The sequence below is a fragment of the Takifugu flavidus genome, chromosome 12 (genome assembly GCF_003711565.1).
Source record: "Takifugu flavidus isolate HTHZ2018 chromosome 12, ASM371156v2, whole genome shotgun sequence".
NCBI classification, from domain to species: Eukaryota; Metazoa; Chordata; class Actinopteri; order Tetraodontiformes; family Tetraodontidae; genus Takifugu; species Takifugu flavidus.
In genome coordinates this window covers 2,946,888-2,966,988 of record NC_079531.1, presented here as the reverse complement: position 1 = coordinate 2,966,988, position 20,101 = coordinate 2,946,888, and the positions used below count along the sequence as shown (strand labels likewise).

General features: G+C 42.9%; 1 protein-coding gene across 14 annotated transcripts in view; it reads right to left on the bottom strand.

Annotated features, from left to right (window-relative positions):
* Positions 1 to 20,101, bottom strand: part of tenm4 (teneurin transmembrane protein 4) — a 97,223-nt gene that overhangs the window by 59,352 nt on the left and 17,770 nt on the right. For 9 of the 14 annotated variants that reach the window (XM_057049256.1, XM_057049258.1, XM_057049259.1 and 6 more), the window contains exons 2-4: positions 16,298 to 16,584; positions 15,295 to 15,567; positions 4,246 to 4,467 (exon numbers count right to left, since the gene is read on the bottom strand). In XM_057049256.1, coding sequence (XP_056905236.1) covers positions 4,246 to 4,467; positions 15,295 to 15,567; positions 16,298 to 16,520 — 718 coding nt within the window. In that variant the 5' untranslated portion in view covers positions 16,521 to 16,584. Of the gene's footprint in view, positions 1 to 4,245; positions 4,468 to 15,294; positions 15,568 to 16,297; positions 16,585 to 19,422; positions 19,442 to 20,101 lie in introns of those variants that run through there. The other 5 variants (XM_057049265.1, XM_057049267.1, XM_057049268.1 and 2 more) reach the window with 2 other exon arrangements.

Below are 20,101 nucleotides of genomic sequence, written 5' to 3'. Positions count from 1 at the left end.
TTCTGAAGTGCAACAGAAATCAAATCATGTACCTTCGGTAGCGCTACATCAGAAAAGAAAAGATTGTATTGGCTTGATATCCAGAATCCTGCTGTTAGTGGCAGTGATGCAGAGTGACAATGAACACAGGCAACATCAGCAACATTCACCATCGTGTGTATAATCAGCTGAAAAACAGTAATCCAGAATGTAATCCAGCTGTTTCAGTCTCCAAGATGCTAGATAGTGGTTTACAGTAAGCAGGGCTGTCCTCACACCAACAACCGTTCAGCTTCACGTGCTTGTGGAAATAAAGAGAAGGATGAGGAGCAGGGAAGGGTGTAGGACAAAGCCCAGAACAGCATGACCGCTGCAGTCGTGCCGATTCAGCAACAATCACTCACCACCGTCCGGCAGGACAAAAAAAATAAAATAAATGGTTTCCTATTGACCTGCTTTGCACAAGGAATCTAAAAAGAAAGGCAGATTCATTTGTTATGAGGGAAGACAGAGAAGAGGGACCTTTGTTAGGGAAGCCAAAGTTTCAGATTCAGAGCATTCAGAGCCGAAGCCCAACGATCTGCACTCAGACTGGGAATGTACATTTTTCACTTTTCTTTGGAACAGATGTATGAGCTGGTTAAAGCCTCCTGGCGCTATTCTAGACAAGTAATTAAGGCAAATCCACTTCATTAGTTAGGACCTCAACACCCACCCCAGAGATCAGAGGAATGTCTGTCGAATGGTGAGACGCTGTAATTGCTGGCATGCAAGTGGTGAGAAATCAAGCACTACTAAGGTTTGACAATACTATTTTACTGTTATTTTTAATGGCACATAGAAATGGGTTGGGCTCAACCAAGACCGGGATTTGCTTAATGTTTGTATTGAGCAATAATCAAAAGATGAGGCCTAAAAGCGCAGCAAAAAACAAATAAATCTGCCATATTTCAATAATTGTTCTGCTTTGTAGAGACAGATTCACCTTTAGCAAACGCAACATGGCAAAAACATTTTGTGCAGAACTTATTTCAGTTGAAATGATTCAACTCAATAACTTGCTCAAAAACGTATGTTAAACTTGTAATTCATCAAGAAAAGAGAAGACATTGCAACATTTTCTATTTCCACTACTGCTAAGAACAGTTTAAACCGTTTAAATTGTCTTCCTGACACAGGTGCAGCGAACACAACAGAACCCACCGTTTCCAAGGAGATCTTCTATTTCTGAACATTTGCTGAAATCTACCGCACTAATTGTCACACCTGATGAAATAACGTGATATGACATGCCCCCAACACCAGATAAAGGCACCGAGGTGTGAGCCACTCGATACGGAATTAATCAAAAGTCATCAAGCACGCGGATAAATCGTTAAAAACTTGCTCGCTGGCACAGCCCCCACGGCTAATCACAGGAGCAGAGTTTCCACTTGAGTAGCCTTTGTCTATAAAGATACAAACAGGATTTATCATGAAAGCAGTGAAGCTGCACTCTCTCCTGGCTCCCCGTAGCTGCTGTCTCTGCTGCCGGCCCTGCTATTTCCTGCAGCATTCGAAAAGCCTGGAGGGAAAAGCCAAGCGGGAATACTAGCTGTCTTTCCTTGACTCATTTGAGGGGTAACAGGTACCATAAACAACACATGGTGGGCATAACGTTCCGCCCTCTGTGGGAACAAGGGGGGAAAGTGCTTCTGGAATGGGAACATAAGCTCTCCTTCATCGCTAACTGGAGGAGAAAAACCCTGCTGCTGTTTATGCAGGAAATAACCTCCCACCAACTTTATTGGGGAGGAGGAAACAGCAGAAAGACTGGCAGGAGAGCAAGATGATGGAACTCCAAAGACAACATCAGCAAAACAACATGAACACAACATTTGATTTTCAAAAGCAAGCTGACCTCAGCCTGCGAGTGTGTGCTTTAGGCCGAGCCCTGCCATATGTTCCCGTTGCCTTTCTCAGATCAAATGGATTTTCTGTCATCCTCTGACGTGCATTACGATGAAAAAGACAAGTGGCTACCCATGCTCCCTTCTTTATGTCTCTGCCTTGCATCCATCAAGAGGTTGACGCTACGTTACAGGGCACAGATGGTCTGTAATTATCATGGCGGAGGAGCCGTACCTTTCAATCTACGTCAGTGGAAAGAAGATACACAGACATGTAAAACCATTATCGTGGTCCCAGTGTGCAGACAAAAGAGCATGACGATTAGAACTTGTCTGTTCCATCCTGTTAACCTATAGCTTATTGTCAAGAAAGAAAGAGAAAGATTTTTGTATCGTATGTCGAAATCCGGCGCGCAAGTGCCATTTGCTACTCATTAAATTATTATTTTGCCTCACATAGTTTCATTCCAAATGGTGTCTGTAGATGAATTATCTGGGATGACCTCTTTTAACGGCGTTTTCCCCCATCCTTGCACCTCCGGAGGGATGATTAAGCAGTTCAAATGAAGGCTTATTTAAATTCGCCCACGAGCACAATCCCGATCCTGCCACCCGGCTCAGCATTCCTGCTTGGTCAGCTGTGAGGTGATGGGGTGCAGGTCCCTTTCACCGGGGAGCCCGGCTGCACTGAAGTCAACACTGGCCGACCCCACGCTGTTTTGCATTAAGGGATGCAAAATACGGCGAGGTCGCAGTGTTTCAGATCTCGCAGCTCAGTGTGGTAGCAGGGTCCCACCAGGCACTCTCCCCAGGAAGAAGACCCTCAGAGAAAGCCGAGGGCCACACTCAAACACATGCTACACAAAAGGACTGCAGGCTTCAGCGAGCAGCCTTGTCAGCCTTGGAGAAATCCTGGCTCAGTGTTCTTCCAAATGAAAACCAGCGTCCCCTCACAAAAAAAAGATAAACAGCCTTGAAGGCTACTACCCTGAATAACAATGTGCTCCCTTAACTCCAAAATCTTCAAGATACAGGAACCCTGTAAAAGTAGGTTTGAATATAACCTCAGCAACTCTAATCTGAAGCGATAATAAGCCACAAATATACACTAAATAGACTGAAAATAGTTTAATTACCGACAATAACTGTGCAACTGTTTATTACAGCATGTCAGCTCTTGTTAAGAGGTGCATTTTGTACTTGATCAAAGAAAAACTTCAAACCAAATATGCAGGATTGTGAAATAAAACCACATCAAACAAGGAATTGCAGACAAAAAAACCCTCACTTTGTGTGATTTACTGCTTATTCACTGCAACGAAACAGGATGTCTTCGGGGCAAAGGGCATCAAAATGAAAGCAGCAGGAAAAGTCTTTGCGTTCAGGAGTAAAAGAAATGTGGAAAAAAGAAAATTCCATGAATGACAATGACAGCAAAGAGTGCTGGGATATTTCTCCCCAATCCGCTCTTAATGACAGCCAGAGGCCAGACTAAACGCTGTACCTATGCAAATGGCTGACATTGTTATGGGACAAATGTGCCACAGTAAAGGCCATTCCTTCACTATTGTCCCCTTTGGCACAGTTATATTCATACTGGGTGACCAGCATGTTTCTCCTGTGACTGTGGCTATTCACAGTTTGATTAATAAGTCCCTCCCCATTTTTCCCAGCCTGAAGTTGGGGCACGTTGATGCAATTCAGCCCTGCAGCTTGCCAATTTAGAAGCTTTTTCAATTACATATTCTGTTGTGTGTCGGCCTCGTCTGTGAACTCTTGATTCGATGGTTAACAAACTCCGACGGGGAGGAAATCTAACGCACATGTTTCCCTGTCACAAGTTTTTTTTGTCAGCTGTCAGCGCCATGTTTGCAGCTTGGGTGTGAATGTCACACTGTCAGTCTGAATGAGCGTTAGTTCAATGGAAGGAGAAAATTGGTTAAGGAGAAATGAGAAGGACATTTTTCCTATTGAGAATTGGAATTTTCTGATCCAACTTTAGAGGAGTCAATCTGCCCGGTCACCGCCGATGCAGCGGGGAGGCGGCAGATTGCAGATTCTTTGCCTGTTTGCGATGTTTTCTAACAAGGATTGAAACGGGAGAGACATATCTGCGACCAACAACAGCAAACTAAACAAAAAAAAAAAAAACATCCGTCTCTTTGAGGCTGAACTTTGCAGACCTCTCTGTGGAGAGCTCAGGCCAATTCCTCCGGCTACGTATTGACTCAAAATTTAAATTTTCCCTGCTGGTGCTCAGAGTGAAAATGGGACATACTGTAGCCCATAGTCATCTGTATGACCTATCATAGAAGGCAGAGAGAACAGGCGGGAGGCGGACCTCCAGAAAGCAACAGTAGTTTGAAAACCAACTCACCCTCAGCAGCTGCAGTGGCAGGAGTGTACAGGTTCCCTGAGCCAGTTTTAACTAAGAATGAATTGGGGCCAAACTCATCCTCAGAGTCAGAGTCCTGGGCTGGCTGAGCTGCACTGTTACCTAGCAACCCTCCCTGGCTCTCATTGGCTGCAATGGAAGGGGGAGGGTATGGGAGCTGCTCAACGGGGGAGGAGGAGGCTGATGAACAATGCAGCGGCGGACCTGTGGACCACAAACAGAGACAAACACATGGGGGGGAAATGAAACACACCCAAACACAGCCAACATCACAGGAGCATAACACACACCCACACACACGTGCATGCACACGCCCACATGCAAGACTTAAGTCCTAAACCTGTTCCCTCCGTCCTGCTGGGAGGGACAATGCAAACACATGTAATGACTTGAAAACAGACTGTTAATTAACTAGAACTGGTTTGGAAAACAGTTTACTGGTACTGGTGCAGACAAAAACTGGAACAAACTCCCATTCTGGAGGAAAAACGCGCTTCTCTCTCGAAGATCTTCCCATAAATGACGTGAAACCCCACATTTTGTCATGAAATGCTAAACTTGATCCAACTCTAAACCCCCCTTCCTAATAAAACCCCAACGCTTTCTTGTTTACTAAAGCAGTAAATAAACCCAACAAGAGTTTGGTGCTTTTCCCAACAGTCCTTTGGAGAGAATTCCTGCTGCTGAGTCAGAGTCCATCCATCAGGATGGATGAATTTCCTCTCATGCTGAAACGATCCCTGATGAGTATTAAAAACCAAATCACTGGCTCGCACGTAGTTAGGAAACAATTAGTGACACTTACACATCAGCTACAGTCCAACATAAGCAAATTCTCACTCCGTTTGTGTTTCATATATACTTGACACACTTCATTTCACTCAATCCCCTAAAGCCTCGGTGGTTAATGGGCGCAGAGACGCCGTGGTCACACTGTAGGTTAATGACTGTGACACTGTTGCACTTTAAATATATGGCAATTTACAGCTCAGACAGATACAGAAAGTGTTGGGGAAAAAAAACAATAGGATTTGAAAATTCCGAAGAAATTAGCACTCTGAAACACACTGTCACAAAGTACAACCCTTTTTCTGAAACACACAACATATTTAGTTTCTCTAAAATAATTAAAAAAAGAACCTAAATATGCTGAAGGTTTCCAGGCTCCCTCGCCCATTATTATGGTGCACAGCGCCTTTACTGCCTTACTGGGTGTAATTAACGTTCACTTGTGCTTTTACGCCCCAGATATGTGCACCCAAAGTCACGAATCAGTTTTCCAGGAGGTCAGAGGCCACAGTCTGGTGTGGCGGAGCCTTTCTGTCACTGGCAGAGGTGCTAGCCTTTGCTCGAACTCACTACATCACTGCAGTAAAGGCTGCTTTACTCACGAGCCCCTACACGAAGTGGCCATTAAGCTGCCAACCATGAGCAGCAGGCACGGATGACTGTTTATCATATTTTACTGTTTGGTGCGGCACGTTTTCCAAGGTCAGAACGTCGATAACATGCGCTGAATGTAATCAAATGTAATGGATCCTCATTTTTGAGGCTGAAAAACAACAGATTGGGGCAAAAATCCACATTTGTTGTATTAATTGTGGACTATCGAATGTGCCGGTGCTGTACACCTGGATGAGTGACGGATGCTGAAAGATGCTGTGGTGGACACGCGCAGGTCAATACTGACAAAATGCTGCCTGATGAAGGTATATTTGCAGGACCAAAGAAAGTAGAAGCAGCAGCAGCATTAAGTAATATTGCTAAAGATAAATCCAAAATAATCAATGAGGACTAAACCAAGTAAACAGAGAGGGTGACTAATCAGCTGAAGGAAAATTAGCATATTTCCTCTCACTCGCTTCCTCTTTCCAACATCTCCACCACAATCTGCCTGATTTGCTTCAATACTTTCCACAGCAGTTTTAAACATTCAGATATGTTTCATGATTTAAAGTTTCTTCATGTTCATACACAACATGGTAAGAGAAGATTACCTCGGCTGAATATTGTGTTCCGACGCTGAGCGGAGCAAATGGGGCTGATGTGTGATTTCACACTGACAGCAGGACTGAGGTTTTCTCTCACACACCGACTGTACTCTGCATCTATACAGCTCAACGCCTTTTTGGAGGTCGATGAATGAAATCAACATTTGTGCCGCATGATCAAATTCTGTGAGTTCGTGTCCAATATAAAACACAGATAATTCAGAACAGTAATCTGGTAAGTACAGGGTCGGTCGCTCCTGACAACAGCTGCACTGAAACTATTTATTTTCATGCATCAAACATCACTATTTATTTTCTAGTCTTGCTACATGGTCCACACGCTTCTCTTGGCACATATATGCTACTTTACGTAATTGTTGGAGACTCATTTTATGCAATTCTAACTGCTTTTTCTACTAAACACTCATTGCCAGTTGGCTGAAAAGGCAAAGGGGATTTATAAATAAGCCCATTATGGTAAACTTAATAAAAATAAGGGCCTGTTCATTTTGTTAGATTTGCCTGCATGGCCTGACATCCAACAGGGTACCATAATTGTAGTTGAATTACCTAAGCAGCAGCAGCGACTCCCTTCTTACCATTTTGTCTCTGTCCTCCTGATAATAACGTTTTGGCCATGTTAGCAACCCAAATGTTCGGCATGTCTGCAGAATCCTGCAGATTTAGTGTGAAATTAGATAACTTGTGATATTGTTGCCATTTTGTATTTTATCTAAATGACAGTATTTCAGCTTTATCATGAGTGATTAATGTGCTATTATTAGCATTAATATTGTTGTTTATGACTAACAAAGGCACATGCATTGTCTCTCATGCACTGAAACGTGCAGGGGCAATTGGAAATGCGCTTTTATGAAGCAACATTGGAAAAATGATAAAACTTTGTCTGGGAGAGCAGTTTACTTGCTGGGAATCGATAGCATAATAACAGAGAGTGAACATAATGTACGATAAGGCTGAACCAAATTGTAAATATCTATAATGCTCCTTTATAGACAGGACCATTACTGACAAAGGGGAAATCTTACTGTATGTGTGCAATAAAAAGGAGGTATCAAAGAATGGATGAGTCCCTCAGAAGCTAGCCCACAACACTTTTATTAGCACTTCAAAGTTTGCTTGTAAAACTGCTGCACTGTCTTAAAGAGATGCAAACTTTTAAGGGAATGTAGAAAATAGGTAATAAATATCTCTGGATATTACTAAAAACTTTAAAAGAAATGGATAATTAGTATTAGATTTTACAGTACCTTAAAAAAATCTCACTTAATAAATCTCAAGGACAAACTCCTCGTGTGTTTCAGTCCCATTATTTGACTTAATGGGCAACAACCCCAAACGGCGCCGGTGAGTTGAAGGTGGATGTGATCTTATAACAACATGCACGACTCTCCATCATGATTCCCAGCCTTCCTGTGTCGCGATATAAAAGAAATATTGAGAATATGCAGTGCCTCCTTTGTTACCTTGAAAGTCAACGCTGAAGGTTATCTGAATCCAATTGTGTTTTATCTATTTATAGGCTTCATAATTCTCTGGGCTCATTATCTTTAAGTTTGTTGGATTTAATGGCGGACACTTTTGTGTGTACTGAAACGCAACAGCTCCATATTGTGATAAAACTGCCTGTGAAACAATCACAGCTGACAAACAGCTTTGTTCAACTTTCTTTTCCCATCTGTTTCACAGCTCGCTCAGCCTCTGCTCGGACTGTGAGGAGAGCATCTCTGAATAGTCTTCCTGGACATAAACCAAGAAATTCTGAAACATTGCCTCAAAAGACAATACAATTATGTACCATCTCCAAATTGAAATGCCTTAAATTAGCATCCTCAGAAGATGTAATCCACTGTATTCGCGCAGCTGCGGAGTACTTTTATTTACACCCAAACACCTGAAAAGCAGCGTGGTAACAATTAGTTGGGTTTTTTTTTTAATTTAGCCACTGTGCATCAGTGGCGCTCTGGTGCATCACCTAGCAAAACAAACTAGATACAGGTTTTTCTGAAAGGAGAAACGTTTTTTTTCACTCTGGAAGCTGAAACGTCATTCCCAGTCATTCTGCATCCACGTCCCGTCCTGAATTTCTGCTGCTTTCAGCCAGCCAATCATCCACTTTTCTGAAGCTGCTTCCCACAATGCCGCTGAAAGACACCATCTGTTTTAAAGTCAAGAAGAATAAAAGTACGGTATGCAAAAGATGCTGCTAAACAAGTGAAGTGACTGAGATTTAAACCCACTCCTTCAGGACTTCTTCCTCACTGACGGATCGATTTGGAAAACTCCCTGAACCAAAGTCTGGCACTTATTTGCTCTTCACTTCCCTGGTTGTTTGAATCAATGTTACTTCTGACAAGATCTGACATTGAGTCTGTCCATGCAGACCTATTCAAACCACCCTGGTGGCTTCTTTGTTCTAATCTCCACACCGATTCTTCGTCTTCCTGCAGGAATCTGAAAATGTCTTAACAAATTTTTTAGTGGACGCACGTTGTGAGCAAACACCTTATAAGAGCACTCATCAGGCTCATCGTGGAAAAACAAAATCAGTAAATTATCTAAAGAGAGCTCTAAACCCGATGTAAATGAGGTACCGTGGTTCAAACGTAACGCCATACTCAAAACCGGATCAGGATTCTAAACATAGCTGAAACCTCAATGCTAACATTGGCTAATTAGGAGCCGTTTCATCCTGCAATCACAGATAGATGCTGATTAACATGACAGAATGAATAAATAATGACAACAGAATCCTCTGAGGGTCCCCTGAATTGTGAAGGGGCAAAAAGACAAAAGTTTCCTTTTGGGGGTTTGAGAGCAAGCGGAGCCTGAAACTGTCAGCAGCTGATTAAGGCAACATGTGACCCGCCCGGAGCCGCTGAAACAAGATGGCAGCGTCCCACGATCCACTCGGCCTCCAGCACACTCTGAGACCTACCAAACTCTGAAGGATCCCCTTTAGCTTAACTTACATCCCAAATAAGGTGCAACAAATGATATTAAATACCTCGTTGAGATTTAAAAACCTTCAGTAAATGTTCAAATCTGGCAGGCATTTAAACGTCATATTTCATATTTTTGTGGCGTGTAAATGCAACTAATAATACAGTTTGTATGTTTTCGTATTATTCACCCAGGTCCCTTGATAACTTAGATAAAAGTTTACTCTTTTACATCACAGGCTCTTTGTTAGTCTTGAAGAATTGGTTTGCTTGTCTTTCAGCTCCCACGTGTGCATGACATTTAAAAAAGGCTTTCTAAAATGGATGCCGCCAGGAGAGTGAGGTGCTTTTAGGGTAAAACACCAAGACTTTAACAAGTTTTGACGTAAAGGCTAATATGAAGCTGGCTAAACACACGTTTCCTTTCTTTTAAAAGAATGAATGAAGTCAATTTTGTTGACTGTAGATTCAAGGGTCAATAAAATCAGAACAATCACTCCTCAGTTGTCTGCATATAAAGGCTGCACATGTGCTTCAATACCAGTTGAAATAAACACCGACATGATGGATAATTATTTATTTTATTATTACCCTGGACTTCCTGTCTTCCTTTAGCCTCATCTTGCCTTTTAAAAATAGGAGGTTGGACTCCGGAATGTTGAAACGATAATTCTGTGAATATACTTGGATCCTAAATCCGTCGTTTCACAGATGGAACTCTGCACACAAAGTTAGTTTTCTTTGCTTTACAACCCTTGTGTGAGAACTGTTATTATGATGCATATAATCACACTTTTTTTTTCTTTTTTTTACAGCTGTGAGAAGAATATGTTGTGTTGTGCTTGCTATGTCAAGCAAAAAGATCATCTTTGCAACTATCTGGCAGAATCAAGCCAGTTTGGCAGCAAATGTGTGTATGATAAACAAACCAAATGTCGGGCAGCCATTTAGGTACCAGGCTGGAGAGGGAGAGAGAGAGAGAGAGACAGACAGAGAGACAGAGAGAGACAGAGAGAGAGAGAGACTTACAATAAAACTGTTTATCTATATCTGCAAATTTAGGAATAACAAGTATGGAAAGAGTAGAGGAAGAGAGAGGGGGTGGGTCTCTTTAGTGCTCTACTTCACCGCCTGTGTGTTCATTTCCTCCTCTCTCACCTTCCCCAATTACCTCAGTTTCCTGGATCCAAGTCTAATCGTCTCCTTCCCACTTCTTTGTTTTTATAAGCCGTGAACATGTTGGTTCTGTCCAGGGGTTCTTTAGTGATCTCATTTCGTGAAAGAGCCCAGGTGTGTGTGTGTGTGTGTGTGTGTGTGTGTGTGTGTGTGTGTGTGTGTGTGTGCGTGTGTGTGTGTGCGTGTGTGTGTGTGTGTGTGTGTGTGTGTGCTTAAGTCCACCTCTAAAATGACAACCCCATAATCAACCTATGAATAATCAACTGTGCAGAGAAGTTGGAACATGAATTTCACTTCACTGGATTAGACTTTAGACTTTAATGCATTTTTTCTTTCTTATTGCTTTATCAATTCTCAATCCTATTGAATAAACCACACACGTTGTTTTTATCCATGTGTTGCTAAACTCCTGATGTATTTTGTACACTGTAATACTGTATCGCACCTTCATTGGTAGCTTATTATACTTATTTAAAATAGATTGATTTATAGTTTCGAACAAGGGTTAAAACTATCTGTATGTTACACTGAGGATTGGAACTTGTAACATACAGTATTTACTAATACAGATGCAGAATCGTAAATCACTGCCTCACTAATTGTATCCTAATTTTAAGCAGAAGGAGAATGCCCTAAAACTAACATAAATATAACATGAGCAGCCAGTCAATAACTGGCTCTATGTTGTAAAAGGAAAGTGTGCGGGAGGGAAAGAAGTTGTTATACTGGGTCAGGATGACTCTCCGTGGAGGAAGGATCATTCTCTTCCATGTCATGCTAAAGCTGTAGTGAGGCCCCTGAGCCCCGATGCTAAGATGGGCCCTCATGTGCTGTGGGTTTAGACTGTCAGAGACACTGGCAGGAGGAGGGTATGCTACACCACCGATAACAGGCCAAAAGTGTCCACAAGGGCCTCTAAAACCGACCAAATTAGGCCACAAATGAGCCAGAGAATATCTCTACTAATCCACGATCTGAGGCTCTGCCAAAAAAGTGAACAAATAAATAACTTCAGAAAACTACTGGGGGAGGATGTAACCGCAGCTGGGAGCCGAGAATCCGCGAGCAAATTCTTTAAAGCATCACTTGCTATCATCTGCTGTTCTGCTACTAAACGTCTCTGACTGCTTCAGCCTCCATGTTGTGGATGCTGGATTCATTCCATTACAGAGGTGTTCTGCAGGGCAAAATCACAGACCTGCACGTCAATCACAACAGTGCATCAAAATCCCATCACTTTGGAACACAAATTATATTTGTCTCAACAGGAATACTGCTATTCCCAAATGTTTTACATGTGCTGGGGTTACCTTAACTGTCGGATGGTATTTTGTTGTTTCTGTGTTTTTAGGTCTGTTTGTGTGTGCGTGCCTGTGAATTTACGTTACTGCATCTATTCTTGTTCTACAACACAATGTCTTGTCTAATTGGCGGCTCACTTCACCCTGCAGCCTCCGAACATGGTGTTGAAGCTCCAGGGAATTGGTTCAAAGACAAAATGAAATGAAATGTGGAGACTGAATCAAAGATCTCTGGGTATTTGCTTCGGCAGGGCGTGGCCATTAGCAATGCTAATCAGAGCAAACATGCCAGACGTAAGTAGATCAGGCTCCCGCTTGTTGTGTTTCCACACCTAATGCAGTTCCCAGGTCACGACGACCAATGTCACGATGTTCTAGTGTGTGGATGACTCCCACTCTTGTGAACGTTCTGTGCACGTGATGTCTGTACGTATTTCAGGAATTCAGTTCAATCTCAGGATTTTTTTTTTTTACAGGCTTGAAATCAGATATAGTCAGTGAGTGGAAACCTGAACCAAATATTGAATTCAAATAGAAATTATACTACATTGATATGTGTTTAATTGCATTGCTTTTGTAGATTCTATAGATATTCATGTTATGAGAAGTAAACAGTTTACGACTGACTGACAAGAAGTAACGCTGAATATTAAGCATCTGAATTATCAGTGGATAGAAAAAACAATGAGCTGCACACAAATGAGGTAATGAGATAAAGGTAAAAATAGGCTGTGCATGCTAAATCCTCACAAACGCTGAGCTAACCTTCAATCGGCCCACTCCACATCAATAAATATTGCCCGGCCGCAGCTAAAAGCGTGATCACTTGGGCACATTACCCGCCGTGTGCTTCGGACGAAAAAACGCTGATCGATGACTCTTATGTAATCATGCAGAACAAAAACCCGCGCTGGAGCGAGAGGCCCGGCCCATCGGTCATTTTCAAGTCGCACTTTCTGCAACTTCAATTCATCAGTCAGCACAGCAGCCTCGCAAAGCTGTTGATGTCACCCTGTGATGAATTTACGTCAAACACAAGGGGAAAAATGTGGGCATAAAAGTGTCACAAATGTACTTAAGACGTGTTTGCTGTGAGCTACAGTGCTGATGTGGGCTTTCCTGCATCGAGTGTCTTCTACAAGTTTAACTTGTCTGCAGGATGAAAAAGTCAGATAAATCGGCTAAACCTGGTTAGTGGAAGGAATCTAAGGATATTTAAGCTGTAGCCCTGAAGGAGCCCCATCAGCATCCAAAATTACACTAATTAGTAATAAAAAAGCAATTATTCCTGCCCACTCTGAATATCACTCTTATTAATTATCACCCCCCCCCCCCCCCCCCCCCGCCCCCCTTGAAATGATACAAAAACACCATTTTCAGAAAACGCAATTCAAAAAAAATATTTCTCTAACAAAAACACACTTCAGACACGCAAACTGCATCAAATAATACACGTTCAGTTGCACAGAGTGGCCCTCTGCAATGCAGGTCTTTTCAAGATAATATTAATATAGGGCAGAGCTCCCGGGAGACGGAGGAGAAAATCAAATGAATAGTGTACACAAATAACCCCCAACTGGAAGTAATTATACTTTGTGCGCTGCGAATACCGATGTCAGTCACAGAAGCGTTTCTCTCAACAGGAACTGTGTGGGCCTGAGCTGAATGATTTTCCCTGCAGGCAATGAAAAACATGAATAATGACGGTCCGTTAGCAGAGGAGTGCAGCGCACATCTGGATAAACTGTAATGGGAGAAATTCAAAAAGAGCAGCCTTGTTCCAAACCCAGCAGGGTGCATCCTCGGCATCCTCGCTGCTCAGCCTCTGCAGGACGTGCCATGAGTCAGCAGTCACTAACTACTGCAAGTGCCCTCAAGGGGCACCCTCGAGAGCCTCGGCTGACGAGTTAGGGAATTCACGAAAGCATCGTCAACGTGACGCGCTCACACGCTAACAGAAGAGGCTGCTGGGAATCCATAACAGGTACTAAGTGGATTTGATGATGTGTGACTATCGGTGCTCTGTGAAGCATAAACCTGGACAACCAGCCACGGTTCAACTAAGAATAAACTCAGCATTTCATTTGGGCTCACCGCGGACTTGGTATCGGCTCATTAATGCACACAAACAGCCGCGCGTTGTTTGATTTGGTGTAAGTCTGGAACAGGAAAAAAAAGGGTTCTGCTTATTTGCATGTATTAAAATCAGGGTCAAGTGGGTCACACGTGAAGAGGAGGAAAATGGGCCGGCAGCACGAACAAGTCCAGGCAGAGTAAATGGCTTGTTGATTTAAAGAGATTAAAGCATACACAAGCAGCTCTGCTCTATGGATTTTAATTAACTTGCCATATATAAATTGTACGTTATCGGGCATTGCTGAATTAAATGCTGAATAGGAGTACTCTTTCTGCACGGCTGAATTGAATAAAAAGCCACTTAGAATCTGGAGTCTCCCCAGTGTAGCAAGATGCTGCAGCTACTTGTGATCCGAATAAGTTCCAGCATGGTGAACCCTAACAAGCACCCAAAGAAACTCTCTTTAATTATGAACAAGGCTGCTAAATTCAAGTTCCCTGGAATCTCAGATGATTAAGCAGGGGGATGCCACATTCTCTCCCTGTGTCGTGTGGGCAAATAGCTTCCACTTCCAGCAGTCATTCCTGTCAGTTATAATAAGTATCTCATACATAATCTGACACAATCTGAAATGCAAAACTCTCCACAAGGTTCTCTGCGCGGGGGCAATTCCAATTTTGCCTCCAGGCCCTCGACGAGCTCCTCTATCGCCACAGCTTCCGAGGATGAGAGTAAGAGATGAGCGGCGGATTTTTGCTATTTCAAATGTCTGATTGGGGTGTGCGTCCGACTGACTTTGATCTCATATCTCCGCGTATGAAAATGAATAAAAGCGACAGCTTTGCAGTTATTGCAAACATAAACTGGCCACGTCAGTGTGTCTGCTGTCATTTCCCCTCTCTGTTTGTACCACATGCATTTCAACCGCCTGTGAATAAGCGGGATGACAGAGCCGAGAAGCCAAACGTCAAGCTGGAATACCCTAATCTCATGGCATTTAAAGCACACTAATCTACACTTTGAATGAGGGTATCTCCAGCAGAACCGCTATTATCTTCTGGCATTTTGCAGCACTTCACATGGCTCAGTTACATATCCCCTGATTGCGAATGACCTCCCCAACAAGCGCCCAGGCTAATCGAGCCCCAGAGGTAATACAACAAGCCACGGAAAGATGGATGCAATACATCTGGCTTCCCGTTTCCTGGCACTAATTTCGCCCAGAACCTCACGCACCAATTTTTCAAAGTGACTCACACAGAGTTCAAAAGCTCATAAGCAATAACGCAATGATCTGTGAGTTTGTACTGCAGCGATAATGACAAGCAAAACGGATGATTTCAGACGGTTCTTGAAAACGCTCACCACTGTTTAGCCAGTTTGGGGGGGGGGCATTTGGCGTTTTCTCAAGACAGCCTGAAACTGCGTGCTTTATGTTTCTCGCGGCTATAATAGTCCAAACAATCTACTAAAGCTAAACATCAAATCACCTGGAAAACGGGCAGAAGTGGGCGTCGGCCTACCGTTTTCTGTGTTCTCGTGCTCCGTGTCGGTGAGCGTCAGGTTGGAGTTTGCTCTGCTGGACAAGCACGAGCTCCGTCCCGACTTCGTGTTGCTGCGGCCCCATAATCTGACCGCGTGTTCCGGCGACATGATGCCGTCGGTCTCGGTGTCCGGGTCCGAGCCCACACTGACGGAGTAGTCGCGGTGCGGCAGCCCCATGTCAGTCCTGTATGTGGCCACGTGCGATGGGAGAGCCTCTCCAAACCCCAGGTTTCGGAGAGAAAAGTCCACCCCTGAAGACAGAGAATCCGATCCAAACTGTTAATATCTGTTAACTAAATGCGTCGCCTAAAAGTTGTGAAGTCAAATCATGACTCATGTTTTATTGTGACGGTAGGGGGGGGGGGAGCAAACAAGATTCTTTCTAAAAACTTTTCCATTCCAGACACAGAAACCCTTTAGTTCCAATCACTAATTATTCAGATTGATGTTTTTACATTCAGTTATCTTTTGTTCACTGGCCTCATTATTTTGCAAATGCCAAAAGCACAAATTCTCTATCTTTAAATGTTGCCTATCAAAGCTGAGACGCCCTTTCAAGTTTATCGTGCTCGTGCTCTTTACCAAGGTCATTAGAATCAAATCAGGAGATTTTAACGCCGGTCCTTGATTTACGACAATCTGTAAAGTCAATAATACCTAAATCAGAGGAGGCTTTCTTCCTTCAGCAGAGCCTTTCTTTCCGGTCTTGTGCTGATTGTGCTCCTGATATGCGTCATGACTGTTGACTGATTACTGCAAATATTGTACCGTGTTTTCAGCAGGGGGTGGCTGGCTTTAATTTGATGTGCTCTGCAAGGATTTTCTTGAACCCAGCAGTCAAATATTGAGATTTAGAGGAATTTTAGCCCCCCTAGCACCTATGACACACTGATACTGGGCAGAATGTGTTTGGCAGATATTTCTTCTTCTGACGCCACAGTCTTTTTTTTTCTTTTCTAACGTTAGCGCAGGAAAACCAACCTTGCCGGCTAAACTCATCCACTTCGTGATGAACCATCTCTTTGACACGGCTCCCGTAAGCCATCCTCGAGTCGTGATCGAAGGCCTTGAGGGTTTCGCTTGAGCTGTAGGATTTTGGATTGGGTTTTCCATCCTCGCTGTCGGCGGAGGAGCTGGTGTAGCGGCGCTCCGTGTCCTGCCGGGCGGTGAGCGAGCGGTACGGCCGGCGTTCCTTCACTTCCATGGCGGCCTCCTCACTGTTTTCAGCATCAAATGTAGGTCACAAATCCTGTTCAGATCCAGCGCTCCTGTGCGAGAAGAGCACACGTGAAAATTAGGATAGTTGATGGATGCAAAGAGGCCTTGAGAGCGCGGTTGGTTTCCGAATTTCTTGGCAGTATCATCGCTGAAAGATCTTGACTATTTGATGGTAGACAACACTTATTCTGTGCACACACGCTCACATCCTAAAACAAACTCATCCAATCCACCGTGGGACTAAATAAATTCAAATGTATGCTTCGGAAGGGGAGCGGAGGCATTGTTCGGCACACAGGGAGACAGCATGAAGATTCACCAGGACTAGATTTAATAAAATACGGCACGACAAATCTCGCACCCATAAACTTTATGATTCGTCTCCAACAGGCTTCTTTACCGCGCTGCGGAAAAGCGCCGGGGCTGCCGCACCTCTGGCGGTGGCAGGTGTCCCTTCGCGGATTGTTTTGTTACCGAGTCGCAAATCATCAGCGGTCGGAAACTGAGGAGTCAGACAAATCTGGGACGGCAGTGAACCGGCCGAGATTAAAATTTGAAACGTAAAACTCAGATGGTAATAACTCAACACACGGGGGGGGTTAGAATCTAGCTTTCTACAGAACTCCAGTTTCATGCCTCAAAAGACAAAATGCTTAAATATAGACCAAAAATTCGAATCATACATCGTATGCTGTCAAGTGCAAAGTGATCATACGTGCATAAAATTGGAGCTGTAATCTCACGGTTTAAAGATATTGAGTTGGATTAAAAATAGTCAATGTAGATACAGACTTGATTTAAGGCTTTGTCACTCTTTTCTTTGAGGCTCTATTACTGACCACAGGGAATTAATGAACCCAATACTGCGGCACTATATTTTAAGCTTCTTTCAAACGTAATACCGTGATGTGTCTATTATTACGCAGCAGCAAAAGTAGAAAAATCATGACGCAGGGATGCAATTATGGCAAATCTGTCCGTTTAGAACATATCATAGTATTTGTCAAACAGGGATGGAATCCCTGCATGGGAACACATCACACTTAAAAACATGGAAAATAGCATTCCGCATATGCTTGTGCTGTTCAGACAAGGACTTTTCTATGAGATAAGCTCTTTATGAATACTGTATTAAGTCTCTGGTGGATAGAAGAGTAAACAATAATCTTTCTGAACTATATTTGTCCCCGATTTGAAAGGGGGTGGGGGGAGAAAAGCCTCGAACGAAAATGCCATTGTTGAGTCAGGGGGGCTTTTTGTTTGTATTGACAGCTGAAAAGACACCAGTGATTAATGACTTGGGACCTCAATACCAGGATCTCCACCACATGGGGAAGGGGAGGGGGGCTGCAAGAGCACTTCAACTGGTCCCAGCATTTCAGATGCAGCTTGTGCGGGTTGCTAATTTTTACTTTTTTAACAGAGGGAACTTGATGAAATGCAAATGCGAGGGAGCGGAGAACAAACAGCTTTTAAAGGTTTTGAAAAGTGCATTATTTTTTGCTTCTGAAGAGTAGAGAGCCATCCTTCAGCCAGCTCTGCACCGCACAGACTCATTAATAATCAGATGGTACGTAATGAGACGATCCTTTGAGGCCATGGGAAACGCAGCAGCGTTTTCAAAGAGGCATTAGGCTTCACTGTGACAGACGATAGGGCGCTCATAAATAGGCCCCTGAAACATGCCCACCTTGACTGCAGCTGGAGGCGTTGTTCTCTTGGCATAATGTAAACACACATGGCTCTTTTTCTTGAAATAAGCTCAGCAGGCGTTATCATTTTATTCCAGCACCAGAGAACATGGTGCTTCTTCTTATTTGTCAGCGTCTAAATATTGAAAGTAAAAGCCAAACTGAAGTCGGCGCCAGAGTTCTATTTCAGAACTGCAACGTCAAAATAAAAAAACCTGAATAACGTGTTTCATTTTTTTAAGGAAAAAATGTCTAATGTGTATTTATCTCCTCACAGAATTATTATATAAATGCTATTTTTATATTAAAGCCATCTGAGAGACAAGAGGAGAACATGAAGTCCAAAACAGTGAAGTAGCGGGGTTAATGAGGGCACGCTCACAAAGATGCCGTCAGAAGTCCCAGAAAAGCCAGTGAAAAATGGCTGCCATAGATTTTGGATATCTGCAGCAAAGATAATAATCACACGCTGTTATTTGCTCTAAAGCTAAAGATACAGAGATAGTTTCATGGCAAAAGACAAGAACAGCATGTGGGCTGAAATATCTAAAATCCATAGCAGTACTGCAGACACAAAGGAAATGATGTATGTTACAGTTCTTTTCTTTAAGAACTTGACTTTCTGCTGCACACAAAAATAACAATACAGTGTGGGTGCAAAGCGAATGCATAGCAGCCTATAGCTACTATACATCCGATAATCTGATTCTGTAGAGCTGTGTGCAGACATGTAGAGATGAGAAGCGAGAATCAAAACCTTTACATAAATATGGCAGCACTTAGATGTAGTAGAGCGGCACAAAGGTCCATCTGAGCCTTTATGGTTCAGTTTCATGGTTTAGCTGGAGTCCAACAACATATAAGTGCTCATAAACTCATCACATAAATCCATGGTAACGTAACTCGGCCCATTAAAAGTTAGTCAACAAGTTTTACTTGAGATTTTAGGGGGGAAAATGGGCATAAATTAGGAACTGAGGCAGAAGGCAGAGCTTATGTTGATGTACTGAAGGTTAAAGTGCTGCAATGTGAGAACCTCAGCCATCAACCACATACTGTAAGCATACCAAATTTTTTTTTGATTTTTTATAAAAACATACAGGCTTGCCAGCTCTGTCCATCTGCTAAGGATTATGGTTATTTAAACTGCAGCCAACAATTCTCCAAAATATTAAGTTTTACAATTTTCATTCAAACCTTAAGCATCTTTAGTTCTGCGGATGTTTGCTTGCTCGTAGCACTCTTCCAGAACACACCCTCAAATGTTTGACCAATGATCACATATTTTAGAAGCAGCAGCGAGAACGACCTATAAAGAAGACAAAGGTGACGGAGCTTAAAAACTTCTTGCTGCTCTTTACATGAAGACTTTGAGACTTAATCCAAACAGGCGGGAAGTGATAAATATTTTGGAGAATTAAAACAAGATGGTGACAAATAACTAGTCTTACATAATTAAATCACATAATTAATACAGCAATTACTATTATCAAGACCGAGAAATGACGTCCTACTAACTGGTGGTGGCATTTAAAGAAAACTGTGCAAATATCATGAGCAGAAATCTACAATTTTTATACTATAAGATACAAAAGCGTAAAACTCTTCTTGATGTGTCTCGTATCACTCTGATAATCAAAGCGGGTCTATAAACGGGGATCGTAGGCTGTAACTCACAACACCGCCATCACACAAAAGAAGCCTGATGAGCAACAGAAAGGAAACTTTGGGCAGATATCAAGAGCATTGGCTGTGTGCTCCATTGAGAGCGAGGAGAGCTCCACACAGCCACCACTTCAGTTCTGGAAATCTTTCACATGCCTGGGTTCTATAGAAAAGCCTCCTCGGTCAACAGAAAGGTGTGTTTTCAAAAGAG